At 38.5% G+C, this 19,636-nt stretch overlaps 2 protein-coding genes across 2 annotated transcripts; one reads left to right on the forward strand and one right to left on the reverse strand.

The window, feature by feature from the left end:
- Positions 1 to 85: 85 nt before the first annotated feature.
- On the reverse strand, positions 86 to 8,603 carry LOC144638757 (cytochrome P450 4F4-like). The gene is made up of 9 exons (XM_078498016.1): positions 8,135 to 8,603; positions 6,101 to 6,290; positions 4,470 to 4,597; positions 4,152 to 4,267; positions 3,575 to 3,637; positions 2,528 to 2,660; positions 1,841 to 1,906; positions 1,237 to 1,324; positions 86 to 760 (listed from the first exon to the last, which is right to left on the reverse strand). The coding sequence occupies exons 1-9, from the start codon at positions 8,345 to 8,347 to the stop codon at positions 654 to 656; spliced, it is 1,104 nt and encodes a 367-aa protein (XP_078354142.1). The 5' UTR covers positions 8,348 to 8,603; the 3' UTR covers positions 86 to 653.
- On the forward strand, positions 6,096 to 19,590 carry LOC144637582 (uncharacterized). The gene is made up of 4 exons (XM_078496646.1): positions 6,096 to 6,224; positions 17,886 to 18,154; positions 18,457 to 18,601; positions 19,510 to 19,590. The coding sequence occupies exons 2-4, from the start codon at positions 17,901 to 17,903 to the stop codon at positions 19,588 to 19,590; spliced, it is 480 nt and encodes a 159-aa protein (XP_078352772.1). The 5' UTR covers positions 6,096 to 6,224; positions 17,886 to 17,900.
- The last annotated feature ends 46 nt before the right edge of the window (positions 19,591 to 19,636 follow it).

A 19,636-nucleotide genomic window follows, 5' to 3' on the forward strand; every position in this document is an offset into this window, starting at 1 on the left:
TCACTGAAGTGGAGGTGGCTAGTGATGGATATTTACCGATCGCGGCTCGGTAAAAATTCACCACTATTTCTCGCGTGCGTTGCTCGGAGGTGAATAGCAAAGGATATCCGGAGTTTGACTAGTGACTTGCCAATCAGCGCGTGAAAAAACCCTATCCTTCTAGAATTATTTTTTAGCGTGTTGAACTCCAGGTTGGGTCCGGGTTCGAGCGCTGGCTGGGGTCAATGTGTCATGTAATGTTCCATGGCAAGACACTTTACTCTCAAAGCGCCTGTCCCACCAGGAGAATAAATGGGAATCGGTGAACTGTTATCTTGACAAAATGCTGTGTAAACTGTTCACAGCCCTCAATTTAATCATATTTTTCTTCGATCGTTGAACACGAGAAAAGAATCACGATAGAACTGGACGGCTGTCAACAGACTAAACGCTTTGAGGTAACTGCAATAAACTAGCATCCCATCCAGGGATAGAAGTAATACTTTTAGTCGCTTTATGCTATAGGACCTTGGATAGATCCGTCCCAAGTGCAGACATTTCGACATTAACTGCATTGAATTTACGCGCTACAAATTACCAGTTACATGTATCGTTGAAATCAAACGCTCTTTTCACAGGATGCATGCAATAACGGCCTACAAAATGTTTAAGTCTTACCATTCAAGTTCTTCTTTGTCACCAAAGACTTCATCTACTTCCTCCTGACACCTCCTCTGATGCTCAGGGTATACCGTAAGATTGTAGAGTGTCCATGAAATCCCTTTGTTATAGAAGACAAAAGTGAGGTCAGAATTCAACTTGCCTCCCAAAAGTTACGAGTTCTATTTTGGCTTTTGGAGCTCCATTTTTGCCTACTAAGTCCAATAATGTTGCACATAGACAAACCAATAAACGTTCATTTTCCTACAAGACCTAGTTATCTGAACACTTATTTTCCTGTTTTATTATATGAACCAGACCGTTGCAGGTATGGACATGACTAGCAATATGTTTTAAGATCTTTTATGCGTGTTCGAATAAACCAGTAAAAAAAGCTGTTGAGTTTTTTATCCAATCACGAGCAAAGCCAAAGTCACGTGACTTGGTTTACACGCGTTTTCCCGCGCTTGGCAAGGGTTGCATGTTTTCCCGCGCTTGGCGTAGGTCGCATTGCTTCGAGATCTGATTGGTTTACTACGTTATCTACGCTTGTCATGATTGGCCAGATGTGCTTGCTTTGATTGTATAGATAGTTACCTGCAGCAACAGTGTCTTGGCCCGCTGCAAAAAACGTCACGACTTCTGCTCGTATCTCTTCATCAGTCAGACCATTTCCATCTTCATCCTGCAAAACCAACAACAGAAACTCTTCTTGTAGATTGTAATATATTTTTTATAAATCCGCTTTAGAAGGGTTGGCCCTTGCAGTGCATTACCCCGTTTTAAGGAATGGTATTTCAAGTTTTACTAAACAAAACTTATAACACCCAAATTTTGCATGTAGTAATTTCTGTGGGTAGGTAAAAACATAAGTCAAACCTTTCTTAGGTCGGTCTCCAATATAAATCGCTCATCATGCTCATCAGGAGAAAACAATAGAGCGCCAATAAAGTTGTCCTGTCATTCAGTTTCGTGTTTGTATAGAGCTGTCCCTACTAGCTTTATAACATAGCTAGCAGAGCAGCGCAATCAAATTCAGTATACGCGAGCATGCACAAAATCTTGCGCTTTTTTCTTGATGTCCAAACTTTCTGCGTGCACCATATCTCGATAGTGCACTCTAAATCATGAACAAATTGCTAAATTACGAAAATGATTATCATAAAAAAAAAATAAACTCATAAACAATGTGTAAATTTACCTTGGCTGCAAGAACAATATCAACCATGTCCAGGTGCTTCTTCCTCCTAAGTTTGTCTTCCACTCCCTGCATTTATTAACGTGAAAACACAGCTGCATTACTTATCAGATCAAGAGACATAGAAGCCGGCTTCAGGTCAAAGGCAATGCATTTTTCAGACAGCTGGGTAGCGTATGAAATAAATATTTCACATATTCCACATTTCTGATGCTCATGCTTGAGGGCAGGGTGCTTTTTTTTTGGGGGGGGGGGTGGGTGCTGGTTAAAAAGAAAATCAATACAAACTGTCCACACAGTGCAAAAACATCAACTAAAATAACCTTTATAAAAGCAAAAGCCGACTATAACGAACAAACCTAGCACTTATGGCCATTTATATTAGACAAACTGTTTGCGAGTATTCTATTCAGTTTCAACGTTTTTGTCAATCAGCACATGAAGAGTATTAAGTGTCATCAAATATTTTAATTTTTTCTCATGTTATATATCTAAAGGACATACTTTCTATCAAAGTAGATAAACGTATTTGTTCAAAAAAAGTCATAAAGACAATTTCCAGAAAATTACAAAATTAAATACATATTTTGAACACTGGTAAGAATTCAAGGTTTACCCAAAATTGCCTCAATAACTCAGCATTCTTGTATCATACTTGTAACTATATATCGTTTCAGCCAGTTTTCATACATTTTCCTGTAGAGCTTTTCTCCTCTTTCTTATTATTTCCTCAGCCTTGCGATGAGCTGCAGCACAGTTGCTATAAAACTTTCTCCCATCACTTGTCCAACGGAAAATCCAATCAGGGTGTAGAATGGGTGTACTAAAAATTGAGTACATTATTTGTTAGTGATAATGGTAGCATTTGTAAATAATTATTATCATTTATTATGACATTATTAGACACGGCACTCACCTTTTGTAGTTTATTTAATATGGACTGTAATGTCTCATTTCCACAATACAAATACCAACTTTTAAAGTACAGTTATTTTCACTTAAGTTGTTACTAAAATGGAAGATACAAAACTTCATTAACTAATTAACAATTAGACTACGAGCCCGAGTTTTCTATGAGTAAATAGTCAACGAGGCGCAGCCGAGTTGACTATTGCTCATAGAAAACGAGGGATTACAGTCCAAAACTTACAATATTGTGCACTTTGAAGACAAGACAGCCAAAACTTACAATATTGTGCACTTTGAAGACAAAAATCAAGAAAATTTACCGCTTTAAAAGCTACGCGCATGCACGACTGTTTTCTGTCGGTGAATAGAAAACAGTGGGAGAACCAATCAGATTCACGGATTTCCAATAGAATACAGCTGTGTTTCTACTAACTAGCTATAGAGCCACCTCTTGATGGGAGAAGAAAACTAACATAATAAAATTATGTATGTCAGCTAATAAAAAGTATATCTACTGTAAAGCAAAATGTTTCAAAGTCTTAAAGGGGTCATTAGTCGTACAGAACCAGAGGTGCTCAAAGGAGAAGTGAAGATAGGTCCATTTGTGCTAAAAAAAAAAGGCAGGGGTGGGGAAAGGAGGGGGTGAAAAAATATTTGGCATTTCAGCCCAATATTTTTAAGTCATGACAAATATGACCAAAAAATTGCACATTTTTTACTATAAAGTATTTTAACAGGTGCACCTTCCCAATAAAAATTACTACAGATCAGTGTTTTAGTATCCTGATGCTGTGACTTCAATTTAAATTTGTTGAACATAACACTCACATAAGTCTTTTAATCAGTGCTTTGGAGATTTCAGTGACACTTCTTGTGAAAATATCCTGACTTCTGCAAAGTAAATTTTCAAAGGGATGAAATCCGTTACTACATGCGGCAACTTGAACGTTGAATTTCCTGCCTCAAGTTACTAAAAATAGCACAAATGCAAATTAAAATTTTCCAGATCTATGATTCTTGTCAAAATTGTCATTGATTAATATCCAAAAAAGTTTTGGCCCAAAATGTCTTGTTGTCATTTAATGCAAAATATATATATATACTTAAATTTGGAAAAATAAGATTTCGGAAAAATTATGAAGACTCCTGCATAATTTGCTGTTAATTTCAGGTTCACTGCATCAATACAAAAATGTTGCTCTCACAGCCTCCCCCCCCAATTGGAAAAATGCTCCGCAGTCCCCGTCTTATCATATTACAGCACAGAACAATAGAATTTTGATCATTATTGTCAACTAACAACCTCAGGGCACAGAATTACAAGGTGACATAGTCCCTTTAATGCAGACTGCACAGCACGTCCCAAGTAACCTTCAAGTCTTTGGTACTCTTGTAAAATACTCACACATTTGTTTGGCAGTTACTTTTATAGCTGAAAGCACATTTTAGTGTGGAGTCAAGTGCCATCAAGCCAATATCACGAAAACACTCCATTTCATTTGGATTTGGAGACCATTTGTCCTGTAACAAATTAAAGAAGCTCAAACTAAATCTTACAGTATAAGCTAGCATTCAAAGCACTTGGTCAATAAATAAAGAATAAATTATAAATTGTCCAAATCTTATACTTGTCCTTGATCCCCTATGTCTGTTAAAAATTAAATTTTTCTGCATGTGTTCAATTACCAGTACAATGTACTGGTCGTCTCCCAAAGCTACTCACCAGTAAGGTTCTGGTGGACTCTTGGAATAGTTTTGTGTATGGCTTCAAGATCTCTGCATGAAAAGCTGGTGTCAAAAGCTTCCTCATCTGGAGCCATCTTTTTCCATTTACAATGGTCAGACTATTTCCTATTAATTCATAGATGTCTAATCAGAATTTTCCCCATGCAAATACTTAATAGCTGAGTAGAGTTGACATAAAGTTAACAACAGTGGTCAGGTTGTTTCTTACTAACTAGAAGGTGTCTAATTAAAATTGCGCCCCTATTGCACACTTGCATGTTATTTGACTGCAAACTGATGACAGTCCACCCCAAAAAATCCATAGGGATTTAAACAAAACCCAAGAAAATCCCTGGACCAAAAATCAACCCCGAAAAAAATCTCATGTAAAATTTCTGACCCATTAAATTTTTCAGAAAGGGGGAATAATCTGAAGATATAACACAAAAAAAACAACATTAGAAACACGGTCAGTGTTTGTACTTTATTCACAGAACTATGCGGCCAAGGCACTACCACCAATCTTTAGATTGTTTTTAAAAAAAATCAAATTTCTGACCCATTAAATTTTTCAGAAAGGGGGAATAATCTGAAGATATAACACAAAAAAAAACATTAGAAACATGTTCAGTGTTTGTACTTTATTCACAGAACTCAGGGCTGTGCTCTAAGGGTGCCCAGGTGCCTCAGGCGACTAACTTTTGTCTTTGGGCGACCAGATAATCTTATTTCTTTCACATAAGCTTTATGCTGGGCACCCTGGATCTCATAGTTTGGAACCTTTGGGCTCCTTATAATTTTTCTTAGAGCACAGCCTTGGAACTAATTGCAGCCAGGGCACTACCACCAATCTTTAGATTGTTTTTAATACCAAAAAAATCCCTACTTAAATCAAGCCACCCAAAAAAATACTTGCCAAATTTTCCTACCCAAAAAAATTAATGCCGGAATCGAAAACTTCAAACCCCAAAAAATCCTTCAATCATCCCTGTCACTTGAAATCCCAAGTACCACCCCCTAATTAAAATTGCTCCCCTATTGCACACTTGCATGTTGTTGCACACTTGCATGTTGTTTGACTGCAAACTGATGACAGTCCACCCAAACAAATCCCTAGGGATTTAAACAAAACCCAACAAACACATTCAGGGTGCAGAGGGTCCCTCTGCACCCTCTACCCCCCTGCTTCTTTATCTTTTTTTTCCTAATAATTATTTGCAACATGTTACACAATATTCCTAAAAACTCCTTTCTCTCTTTTCCTACCTACCACAGACTTCCCTCCCCCTTTGCTCTCATTTGCCCCATACATACTCCTCCAGTGATGAGACTACTGAAGAACTCTGATCCCTCTTGTAGACTTTCACTACAAGGGAGACTCCCATTGCATCCCCACCCCTTTCATGTGGGAGTCTCCCCCTGGCAACCAAACTGGACTGACCCGATTAGCAAAGCTGGCTCTGTTTTTCTGAGATCTTGGCATGTCTGTTAAAAACGACAGAAATCAATTTTGCGATAACACTCTGGATAACCAGATCAGCCCGGTTGGCCAAAAATCATGCGCCAAAACCATTTGTGCTAAATTTAATGTCATTATTTATTTACAGAAAAATATAAGATTAATCTTACCAGTGAAGGGCACAACAAGGCTGTAGACAAATTCCTCTTTTGGTACATGGCCAGACAGTACAGTTTTAATAGTGTCGGGGTGGCAAAGGACAAGAGCTGACCGCAAAGGACCAAACCACAAAGGGTAGGCTGTTTTATACTGTGTGGCACATTCCACATGGAATTTTAATCCATTACCATCAAAGGTTGCCTTTAAAGTGAACAAAGCAACAGAAGATAAAATTAAGTACCTTAGTCTAGTTGCAATTTCCCTCTTTACTTTAAAAAATGGGAAAAGTTAGTTCTGCAGTCAGAATAAGCTTAATGCAAAAATTAAGTTCAATATCATTGCTAAGTAGCCCTGTGCGAGTGTAAATTTATTTATTTATTTGTAACTTAATTATTTCTTTTTTTTTTCTTTGTGTTGTAAAAATGTTTTGTAAATGTGTTGAAGAAATGAATAAAAAATGTCCAAATGACAAAAAAATAGTTGCAATTTAACTCAGGGCAAGGGACTAAGGGGTTACTGATCTTCCCACTTCCCATACCTTTTACCCCTGGGTCCTGCCCCTTTCCTTAGTGGCCTGCGCCGGGGTGGCACTCCCATATATGAGCTATATAGGTATGTGCCACTGTGAAGGGCATGGTTTTCAAGCCATGTAGTGTAGGAAAGGGTATAGATAATAATTAAATCAGAGACTTTTGGTCTAGAATAGGGTATAATTTTCCAGAAAGCTGACACTCAAAATAATACAAACAGAGTATATAACAGTTTTAAATAACATCAATGTTAGCAAAAATTAACTTAAATACACATAGAACAAGGGAAAAAAAAAGATACAACATAGGAAACGATTGAAAAGCGGTAATTTTAAATATATCTTAATGTATGGGCTAAAAGGAAAAGGAAAAAAAAAAAAAAAAAGGAAAAATAGAAAGTTTGATGATAAAGAGGCCTTCCTAAAGGTAAATAAAATCATCGCAGCAATGTTTTTGACACTGATGGTTTTCCATACAGTTACAAATTTTAACCAAATTCACTCGTCACGTATACTTGAAACAGCAGAATTCATGAATCATGTGTCTTTTCTAGCTATTTTCACGTGTCACAGTATTTTTACGCGTCACAGACTTATTTTTGCCCTTGTCATGTGTCACGCATAAACCCTTTGCTATCCTCTAAAAATAGCAAGTCTGGGATAGGGTAGAAATTTTTGGTGTCTAGTCTAGTGTAGGGTTGAAATTCTCAGCAGTACACCCCGAACCAAAAATAAACAACATGCCTCACCCCCAGGCTAAGTGGCTCCCATCTATTCAATTCTTTTTCTATTGCAAAATGTAAACTCAGAGATCAGTTCTGAAATGAATCGAATTGCCATTTTAATAAAACAAATTCTTAACTGTTTTGACTGTAAGGATGTTCATATTTTTACTAGAAAGTTTAGTTCAAGTTTTTGATGGAAGTGTTTTGAAGAAACCTTATTATTGTCACTGGAAGTGTGAAATTAATCAATTATTTATAACATTCTAATCTTTGAGGATGGATTACCTTCAATTGATGAGTGAAATATTTTAACTGATATGAATTAATTGCTATTTCTTTTTTAAAACAACAGCCAACATCCTAAATATCTGTACCAAGTCTATATTTGTTGTCAAGTTAGCATGGTAGAGTCGAAATTTCCGGATTTACAGTAAAAAGAGCAGACATAAAATTATTTAAATAATTCAAAAAAGCCTTTTAAACGAAAGCAAGCTGCTTCTTAAATTACACTGCATTTTATTCATGTTCTAGAACTAGCTGAGAATCTACTTCTGTTTTTCTCAAAAACAATTCCAGACTTCACCGGTTTTAAATTGCAGAGACAATATCTCGAACTTACAGTATTGGAATTTAAAAATAAAAACCAATTTCTGTTTAATAGCAGTTTACTGTTCTTTTTCAAAAATTGCACAAGCATTTTGGACAATTCTTTTAATTTCCTTGCAGCAGTTCAATTTCTTAAGAAAAGATCTTTGTTATAATAAAGATAAAAGCTTAGCTAATTTACTTACTCGATCAACATGTCCTTTGAGCCAATGTGCCGGTGGTCCACAAAACTGCTTGATTCCGTTGTAAGACTTGCACATTAAAAGAATACTCGTAATTAAGAAATGTGCAAAACAAGCGACTATTAAGGAAGCGAAAACCATCACCCAAGTAGAAACTTGAAGGCTAAATAGCTGTGAAAATCCCGAAAAGGTACTAAAAGACAAAGCGACTGACATACTGCCGACAAATGTGCAACAAAAAACAAAGTGTGCTTCGTTGAATTGTGCTCAGTGTAAATACGCAAAAATTAGACTTTCAAATGAATTCTACCGCCTTTGAAGAAAAGTTGACATGTGTACATAGTCATGAAAACAGAATCATATCTTGTCTTTGTTCTTTCGATTTGAACTGTTTCTTCAATTACAGACACACGGGACAGAGGAATCGAAACTGATAGTCGAAATACACTTGTGGTCAGTCTTTTTGTAAACAACTCTCTTGCATTAAACAAAACAAAAAACATTCAACATACCAACCGGGCCCAAAATAAACTTTGATACTGATCAAAGTTTTACATAAAGGTATCAGCGATCATGTTTGATGCACTATGTAAGCCATGTGGTCGCTAAAACATTACTCTTCTTATCGCATATTGCATGGTCTTTTCGCCGCCATTTTTCAAAAGTCTGAATTTGAAGATCCGGGGGGTCCGTGTCTACTATGGAGTATTTAGGGAGCACGGAATATTTTTTGCTGGGAATTTAGCGATGAACGACATAAAACCACAGATCTGATATAAAGCTGTCAGAAAAAGAATGAGGACAAGCGATATACCAGCTGTTTATACTCAATCCTATAAACAAACATCTTTTTTTCAGGAAAAAGTCTAACCTGCAATCATGCCTACCCTTCTGTCTTGCAAAATGGGTGTGACTTTAAAAAGCGACGTCCTAAGATTCTGTAGGGCCTGAGACTGCTATATAACGTAAAATTCTTTGGAATTATTTAAAACGGATTGAGTTCACTTTCGTGATCGCTCGTTCGAAACGTCTGACATTTGTTCGTAGTTTGATTTTTGATAACAACCAATCACGCCTGTTAGAACATGTCCTTTCCATCGGGCGTTACTAAACACCGGAACGAGACGGAATGGACCGGAATGAGGCGAAATGAACCGGAATGAGCCGGAATGGACCGGAATGAGACCGGAATGGACCGGAATGAGACCGGAATAGACCGGAATAAGACCGGAATGAGACCGGAATGAACCGGAATGAGCCAGAATGGACCGGAATGAACCGGAATGAGCCGAAATGGACTGGAATGAACCGGAATGGACCGGAATGAGCCGGAATAGACCAGAATAAGCCGGAATAAGACCTGACTGGACCGGAATGAGATCGGACTGATCCAGAATGGACAGGAATGAGACTTAATGAGTCCAGAATGGGCCGGAATAGAACTAAATGAGACTCACAATTTCAGTTTCAAACAGTTCTACGTTTTCACTTTTTTCTAAATTCTTTGTTGTGGGTTGGGAGGGATTAAGTCGCTTTTACAAGGATATTGTTTGACACCAAAATCTACATGCGGTGTTTTTGGCCAGCGAACTACTTCAAAATAGTTTCGCGTTCTAGCGTGACAGTTGCGGTATTCAGGCCAAAAAAATCGTAGCTTCGAGTTTTTTGAAGCTGACTTTGAGCCTTTGACGTTCCGAACATTTCCCCTAAAAAGAGTATATTCATTACTTTTTTAACGCTTTTTTTTAAAAATAGAACGGGCATATTGTCTTCCAAAAAAATTGTCGATGCCGTCTGTGACAGACGACATAAACTTTGAGCGTGAAAAACTTGAAAATGAAGCTCAGCTAACAAAAACTTAGCTCGTCACCGCGAAAAAAAGAGAAACTGAGGGAAATTTGGAGACTAAACTTATTTAAATGACTTAATTTCTTTTTGTTTGTTTCGGAACACTGGACATAAGGAGAAAGGTGCCGATGCCGAACAGCCGTGTTTTCCAAGATCAGAAGTTTAAAAAGCTTGTTTATAAAAATAATAAGGTCAATTATTTAGATTATCGAGTTTACCTAAAGAATTATCGATTTTATAGAATCGCTAACTACTTCTGTAACATTATGCACCATAATTTCATTATACCCAGGCCCACCGCGGACACTTCCTCAATGAAGTGGGTACTTACCCATCGAACGGATACTCAGGAAGTAGTGACTGGGAAATAATCAGAAACATCCTGGCAAAAGCAACTTAATCCCCCTAACCCACAACAAAAAAAATAGAAAAAAGAATTGTTTTTGAAATCCTTTAGCTATATTTAGCATACATGTATAAAGAACATTTGCTGGCATATTCGAGTCTAATTTAGTTCTATTCCAGCCAATTCCGGTCTCATTCTGTCTTGTTCCTGTCCATTCCGGACCATTCCGGTCTCATTCCGGTTCATTCCGGTCCATTCCGGCTCATTCCGGTGCATTCCGGTCTCATTCCGGTCTCATTCCGGTCCATTCCGGTCTCGTTCCGGTGCATTCCGGCTCATTCCGGTTCATTTCGCCTCATTCCGGTCCATTCCGTTCCGTTCCGGTGTTTAGTAACGCCCCCTTTCCATCACGTGCTCACGCTATGATGGAAGTCATTCAACGGTAAATGGCTTTGTACCATTATTTTGTTATTTTCCCCTCCGTTGGCATACATAAGCCCGGTCTACGCGTGTGGGGTCTATTTGTATTATTATTTTCTCCCCGTTTTATTTTTCTCCCGTTTTATATAGCAGACCTCTGCGAAAGAGAGAGTCAAAGGTTAAGAAAGCACCTACACAAAGATTTTGCTAAGATAAAATTCCCTATAGGTTATTGTTCTCGGTATCCATGGTCACTAATAATTGCTCTGTCGTCACATCAGCCAAGAGGCCTACGGTCACCTGACCTTAATTTGCTTGCAAACAAAATTGCCTACGGATCGGGGAAAATTACCATTTCTTTGATGCTGTTGTCAGAGAAGGAATCTTATTGAGGGAATGAGCGCTGGCTTTTTGTAAAAAGCTTTTCCCCTAACGAAACAAATTTCGATCTCAAGGTAAGAAAAGGTTTGAGAGTATACTCAAAACTCTTACTTTTAGTGTTTACTAAGACTTAATTTACTTCCGCTTTCATCACTCTTCGATTCGCGCCTTGTTTTGCGGCGAAGAAGATCAGCGTGTACTTAGTTCACTGAATCTTGTTGCCTATTGCTGGATTTCCCTTGATCATTCAATTCTTCGGATTTTTCCTTTCAACATTCATCTCTGAATAAGAAGGCCTGTTATTACAATTTTATTTTGCACACGTCGTCGTGTTTACTAGTAGCGGATCAACTCCTTTGCAGACGAGTAAACCCCGGGGAGGAAACTGAGGTCAGATTATTGATTCTTGAAATCTTGCCTATAAAAGCCTTCGACGAAGAAAAGTTAGATTATTGCTTGTAGTATTCACAGGCACCAATCTCGAAAGTGTTCAGTTATATAACGCCTGAAAACCTCTACTATACAGGGCACTCGCCGTGAACTTAAGCATAAAAACTCAGTTCTCGCGAGGGAACGCGCACATGTATGACTGTATCTGTTTAATCGTAATAGATGAAAACAATCCACAAACTTCACCATTTACCACGAACTTCGTGCTACTGTAGATTGCATATAGAGAAAGCTCGGTTGGCATCTTTTTGTAGAAACTATTCCAAGGTGAGAATTCGTCATTCGGCTTCTGCTTTTATAGGATCATACGATCGATACATTTGTAATTTGTTCCCGGCGGGTATTTTGGCGAAGCTTTGTAATAATGTCTTTTTTTTTAGATTCAAAATGCGGAAAACCCGAGTAAAATATGAATAAATAATGTAAGCCCTGGTCCAGTTTTGTCCCTTGATAAATTAATCCCGACAGTCACGTGACCTTAAACACAAGCCTCGTGCTGGTTTGTTTTCTTATTCACCACACAGGGCACAGAGAAGTCAAGTCCGCAATTCAAAATCTCTACCGTGCAAAACGACCTTCAAAAGTTTTTCAAAGCGATCGTGTGAGCCGTACGTGATGCAACGCCGTCATGCGATACTTGTTTACAGATCGTCTGGTCTGGTGATATCGTATTCATACCCTCATGCGACATCCGCAGACATCAATGTTTGTGGGCGTTACCAGAGCCTCGTCGGAAAGCTTCGCTTTCCGAAAAAAAATCCCCAGGCGACCATTGTCAGATATCTCCAGACGATCTGCAAACAAGTATCGCATGACGGCGCTGTATCACGATCGCTGTGAAGGTCGTTTTGCACGGTAGAGATTTTGAATTGCGGACAAACTTGACTCCTCTGTGCCCTGTGTTCACCACTGACTTTCGTTACGCAGAAGAAACATCAACTCCTTTTTTAGACGACTATTTTTCCATTTATGAAGAAGTAAGAGGTGAAACAGTTTCGAATGTTTCAAGTGTGAAGATTGAAAACTACTCTAATCGATCGAATTTGTCTTCTCTCCCTTCATGTTATTGTTTTGATTCGACTGTTAAAAGAATGCAAATTTTTTCCTCACAACAAAAGGGTTCAAGTTAAGTTCGTCCATCTCCTTTTTTCCAAATATATTTTGCAGTTGTACTGCCTACCCTGGCCTTGCAGTTCTAGACCCATACAATTACTGATTTGAATTGCCACATCTATCGAGGAATGGAATTCAGCAAAGATTGGTAGTAACGCTTGATTTGACCCGGAGTCATGCATGCCGAGATAAATGAATGACTGTTTATATAGTCACTTTCAATAGTCATTACGTCAATGTTTCAATGACTGCTAAACAGTAAGCTGTTGTGGATTGGGGTGGTAATAGGCGCCTGTGGTTCTTTCTCTTCATTTGATTTCAGTCTTGTTTTACCGGCTGAGGAGGAGAAAGGCTAAGGCTAGAAAAACAATCGCACACGAAGATTCGGCTACAAGTCTTTGAAATAGACGCTGTTGAGGTCAAATAATTTCTCTTCTTATTATTGTTCTTGGTATCTATTGTCACAAATAATTGCTCTGTCATCGCATCAGCCAGAAGGCCTACGGTCACCTGACCTTAACTTGCTTGCAAACAAAAACGCCCACGGATCGGGGAAAATTACCATTCCTTTGATGCTGTAGTCAGAGAAGGAATCTTATTGAGCGCTGGCTTTTTGTAAAAAACTTCTCTCTTAACGAAACAAATTTCTATCTCAAGGTAACAAAAGATCTATAATAGAGTATTAGCTTTGAAAACTCTGACTTTTAGTGTTTACTAAGACTTTTAATTTACTTCCGCTTTCACTCTTCGATTCGCGCCTGGTTTCGCGGCGAAGAATCTTGTTGCCTATTGCTGGATTTCCCTTGATCATTCAAACCTTCGGATTTTTCCTTCATTATCTCTGAAAAAGAAGGCCTGTTATAACAATTTTATTTTGCACACGTCGCCAGCTATGGTTTAACAAAACACTGTGTTTACTAGTAGCGGATCAACTCCTTCGCAGACGAGTAATTCGAGAGTACAGACGCAGATTCTTGAATCTTGATAGTCTTGCTTAAATAAGCGTTCGACAAAAGGAAAGTTAGATTATTGCTTGTAGTATTCACAGGCACAAATCTCGAAAGTGTTCAGTTATATGACGTCTGAAAACCTCTACTACACGTACATGTATACAGGGCACTCGTGGATGAACTTAGGCATAAAAACTCAGTTCTCGCGAGGGAACGCGCACATGTATGACTGTATCTGTTTAATCGTAATAGATGAAAACAATCCACAAACTTCACAATTTACCACGAACTTCGTGCTACTGTAGATCGCATATCGAAAGCTCCGTTTGCATCTTTATGTAGAAACTATTCCAAGGTGAGAATTCGTACTGACTAGTTCCGAGGCTGTACCTTAGAACAACGGCTTCTGCTTTAGGGTCATACGATCGTACATTTGTTATTTGTTCCCGGGGTATTTTTGGCGAAGTTTTGAAATAACGTCTTTTTCTAGGTCAAAAATGCGGTAAACACGAGTAAAATAAGATAATTGAATAAATAATAGAAGCCCTGGACCAGTTCTGGCCCTTGATAAAATAATCCCGACAGTCACGTGACCTTAAGACCTAAGAACGTCTGCGTAGGAGGCTATGACTTTCGTTACGAAGTAGAAACATCACCTCCTTTTTTAGACGACTATTTTTCCATTTATGGCAGAAACGTCGTCTCAAGAAAACAACTAAATTAGAAGTAAGGGGTGAAACAGTTTCGAATGTTTCATGTTCAAGTGTGAAAATTGAACACTACCCTGTTCGATCGACTTTGACTACTTTGCATTCTATCATCTCATGTTTTATTTTGTTGCGACTATAAAAGCATGCAAATTTTTCCGCGCTAAATAAGCGGTTCCAATTGAGGTGGTCTGTCTCGTTATTTTCCACGTATTTTTCGCAGTTTTACTGCATACTCTTGCAAGTCGAGACCCATACCACAACTACTCAGTTTGAATTGCCACATCCAGTTTATAGGAATGGAATTCAGCAAAGATTGGTAGTAACGCTCGATTTGACCCGGAGTCATGCCGAGATAAAAATTCATTTTTCTCGTGAATGACTGTTTGTATGGTCAGTATCTTTAGTCATTACATCAATGTTTTAATGACTGCCAAATAGTAAGCTGTTGTGGATAGAGGCGGTAATAGGCGCCTATGATTCTCTCTTCATTTGATTTCAGTGTTGTTTTACTGTAGGAGACCTCTACGGCTAGAAAAACTCGGCTACAAGTCTTTGGAATAGACACTGTTTAGGTCAAATAATTTCTCTTCTTATCATTGTTCTTGGTATCTATTGTCACAAATAATTGCTCTGTCATCGCATCAGCCAGAAGGCCTACGGTCACCTGACCTTAACTTGCTGCAAACAAAACAGCCCACGGATCAGGGAAATTTACCATTCCTTTGAAGCTGTAGACAGAGAAGGAGTCTTATTGAGCGCTCACCTTTTATAAGAGCTTTCTCCGGTTATAGATCAACCTTTTATTTTAAGGTAAGAGACTACATTGTAGGCCTCTAAATAAGAGTATTACATTTGAGAACTTTTTTTTATTTCTAGCGTTTATCCCGACATTATGTACTTCCGCTTTCACTCTTCGATTCGCCTAGAAGATGATTAGCTCGTTCAGTTCTTAGCTCACTGAATTTCGTTGTCCATTGCTAGATTTTCCTTGGTAATTCAAAACTTCAGAAAGTAACATTTTAGTCTTCTTGTCTGATTATATTAACTGGGCCTGTTAAATCATGTTATATTTAAAGCCATGATATAGCCGCATTGTACCGTATTTGATCGCTGATGAATGCCTTCGCAGAGGAGGGAACTGTATCTCGCTTCAAAGGGCTTCGAAACGCGATCGGCGAAGAAAAGTTCGACTACTGTTTGTAGAATTCGGAGGCAAGAATCTGAAAAGTTTATTCAAGTCCTTTAATCGGCAAAAATCTGCTGGCTACTGTTCGATTACTGTTTGTAGTATTCGGAGGCACGAGTACTAAAGTAAGCAAAAGTCTACCCGAGGCCACGCGTGGATGATTCCACGCAGAAAATTCTCGCGAGGAACGCACGTGTAGCGAGTGCTTCTTTGTATTCTGCCCTGTATCGTTTAATGACTTTAGAAGACAAAAACAGTCCGCAACTTCACAATTTACCATAAACGGTCGTGCCTCTATGGATCTACATATTGGAAGTTCGGTTGCCATATTTTTCTAAGAATTTAGGGGTGTGAGTCCCGGGATCCGACGATTTTACTTTAAAAGAATCTTTTGCTTTCGGGTCATAATTGCTGCTTTGCGGTTTTTCCCCGCATTTGTTATAATTTAAATCTCGCGGATTCTTTCAATTCATGATTCGTAAAGTGTTCTCTAAAACTGTGGTGATACGATCGATATCTTTGTAGTTTGTTACTGCATGGACGGTATTATTTGCAAAGCATTGTAATATATATTTTTTTTTAAGTTGAACTGATCATGAAAATGCGGTATGTAATTTACTGTTGTAGTATCAATAAAAATTATTTAAAAATATTAACGCTCTTATAGTACAGTCAACTCTCTCTTAACGGACACCTCTATAAGACGGACACCTCCATAAGACGGATACCTGGTGATGGTCCCTGCCGTTTATCAGTCATTTTACTGTAACCAAACTGCCTATAAGACGGACACCTCTCTAAGACGGACAACGGACACTTTGAAATCATAAACGGACACTTCACGGAAGTGTTTTTTATCATGTTGTATTAGTAAAAACACTTCCAAGCTTCATATCGACCTAAAGCAAAGTTAGTCAGAGCCCTAAGGATACGTGTAAACCAAGCTTACAAACCAAAAGAAATGACGTTTAACGGATTACTTCTCTGCTTACGTGTATGGGCACTAAAGAGGTCGTTTTCTACTTACAGTATTACAGTTTGTAGAATCTTTTGTAGAAGCTCTCAACTTTTGCTTTAACAAGCGAATACGGTCTTTTTATTGTTTTACTCTTTTTGCAGTTTGCAAAGGTTTGTTGTATTGTGCGTAGGTTTAGCTTTATCATTTTAGAATTACTGGTGTCATGTTACCTCGACTCTCTACAAGGCGGACATCTCTCTAAGACGGACAGTTGCGGCCGGTACCGAAGGTGTCCGTCTTTAGAGAGCGTTGACTGTACACTCAACAAAATTGCTGATTCTGATTGGACAAGGCAGTACAATCTATCCCAAATTGTACTCCCTGAGGGTACCAGCTATTATTTTCTTTCCGAAGTTGACCCGAAGATTTTTGAAGATTTCCGAAGTTGACCCGAAGATGTTTGAAGATTTCCGAAGTTGACCCGAAGATTTCAGAAGACCTCAAAGGCTCGCGCAATTTTGAGAACTCTCAAAACATCACGAGTACCTATTAAGACTGTTCTTTTGAGGACCGAGAGCTCTGTGATTTCTTTATACGAGTCGAAAACGTAAACTTATAGAACTGCCCTCGCACGCTTTAAATCAAACTCTGCATAAAACAAACTTAAACAAAGCGAAAATATTTCTTCCCCATCTTATTTCAAATACGCATCCGATTTTGGGAAGCTAAAATATTTACAAAAGCAAGTGAAGAAAATTAAATATAATATTGGCAAGCTGTGACCACGCAAATGAACAAAAACAGGATCAAAGGCCTGTGGCAAATTTAAGTTTCGCAATATATTCACCCGAAGTTGCACCTGTACTAAAGGTTGTCTGTAGTAGTCTTTTTTCTTATGCGTATGGAGAGGCACTTGATAAAATAGTTATGCAATGTTTTCTCGTAGGATACGGTGAATATCCCACTTGTAACGTTTTGATTTATCTTTCACACTCGCCTTTAGGCTCGTGTTTATACTGAAAAATCAAGTCACTCGTGGGATATCTAACGGTATGCCTGACTCGAAAACATTGCATAAGTAATATATACACATACCCCTAACCTTTTCATGTGCGAGAACACTGAGAATGAGAAAACGCTTGCCCATGAATCGTGCTTTCTATGTCTCCCTTTTCATTTCTAGTGCCGATGCGTTAAGGAGCTAAAGCACTAATCCACTAAGGTGTAAATTGCAGGTGCGCGCGCGTTCGCAGAACGTGGAATATTTTCTGTCTGCTTAGCGTTACTTGTATTTCGCCCGATACATATTTGTTTTGGCATCTTCGATTGTTAAAGTAAGTAAATCAAACCTGTCAATTTTTTTTAAATCAGTCTTGTCATTTTCGATTTCAGTAAACAGTTACCGACATGGACCAGGCAAGAGGTGGTGCCATACCCAAGAAGCCTACAGATCAATTTTTTAAAAAAGTTGTTCTTCTCCAAAATGGCGATTTTCAAAGAGGTCACGGTGGCCAAGTGATCATGCCCACCCAAAGTGAAATGACAACAATAAGGGCTAGGGCAGGACAGTACAAAAAAGACGTAGAATTTCACGCAAGAATGTCGGAAGACATGGTAAAGGGAAAACTAGAAGAAACGTTTCCGTACTTGAAAGACAAGGGGTAAGGCAGGCTTTTAGATATTTTCAGATACATTTATTTGTAAATCATTCAAAATCTTTAGTAGTAAATCAGAGAATTAATCAGTGTAAACTATTATCCGATTTAGCCATAATCTCACTACTTTCCGAGAATCCGAGGGAAACGATCAACTTGTTTGCCCATGTAATTGGTTCCGAATTTATGGCTTCCAATTCACTATTTTTTTAGCAAAACATACATACTGGGCGTGTTTGTTTGCAAATGATTGGCCCGTTTGCAGATCTCTACATCAGCGTCAAAATTAATGTGTTTCATTTCTGTAGATGTTTTTGTGCAGCAAAAGTCAATCTGGATAACGATACCTCACGATTTGACTTTCACGGAACACCGCATCTATGGGATGGAAAAACCATTAGGAAAAACATAAAAGGCAATTCTACCCTCTACGTATTAGAGGATGATGATCAGGTATGTCTGATGCCCCACTCTTATTATACCTCTCGAGATAATGGCCGTTTTCACACTAGAAGACAGACAAATCGTCAGACGACTTGTCCGTCTAGACGATTTGCTCGTCTATTGTGAATTTAAGACGGCTTTTAGACGACTTGTTCATCTAGATTACCAAGTCGTCCTCGAAAAATCGTCTTCATAGGCGGCCAAATCGACGGACAAATTCAGACGACTTGTACGTCCAAAATCGTGTCCGTATCGTTTTCACAATAAGACGATTTGTCCGTCTCTAGTGTGAAAACGGACAATACGCGCCCTAAGTTAAGTCAATTTTACGAGCATTTCACGGTACAACCCGTTTCCATGCGCTTGACTTGAATGGTTTTCCTTTTCTCGGAGTGGGAGTTATATTAGGTGTATTCATCGTTGCCGAGTCTCGCGCATGGTTTGATGAATACGACTACCATGATTACCTGCAGGCGCGCGACATAGAGGGAATCGGCCACTGTTTTATAATTCAACAATAATATGTGAGTTGCAAAGATTTGTTCAAAGTCTTGTAACGTGCTGTGGCATAATTACATTTTTTCTATCTGCAAAATGTGTTCCGTTGACAAATTATTTGTCAACAAAACACATTTTGCAGATAGAAAATGCCGCGGCGCGTTACAAGACTTTGAACAAATCTTCGCAACCTATGTATATCGCAGGATATCTGTTATGTACAGGTGACAGATAACATATATGGGCATATGACCATATATGGGCAGCGCGCACATTTGTTGGATAATAATAAATAGAACAAAATGGACCTCGAGCTAGTTTGAAAAGAAGTATTTATGCATTTGGACTGACATTCTACTAAAGTTTTGAAAAAGAGCGAATGAATCATCAGTTTGCATTCATTTGTTTTGTTTGGATAGATGGACACAAGTGGAATATCGGGAAGTGATCCAGAGACTACACAAGGTTGGCACAATACTGTTGACATTAATGTAATATAGAACAGCCAGCACTTTTACGCCAGTTTCTGGTGCCATCTTAATTGAC

The sequence above is a fragment of the Oculina patagonica genome, chromosome 14 (genome assembly GCF_052425735.1).
Source record: "Oculina patagonica isolate OP01 chromosome 14, crgOcupat, whole genome shotgun sequence".
NCBI classification, from domain to species: Eukaryota; Metazoa; Cnidaria; class Anthozoa; order Scleractinia; family Oculinidae; genus Oculina; species Oculina patagonica.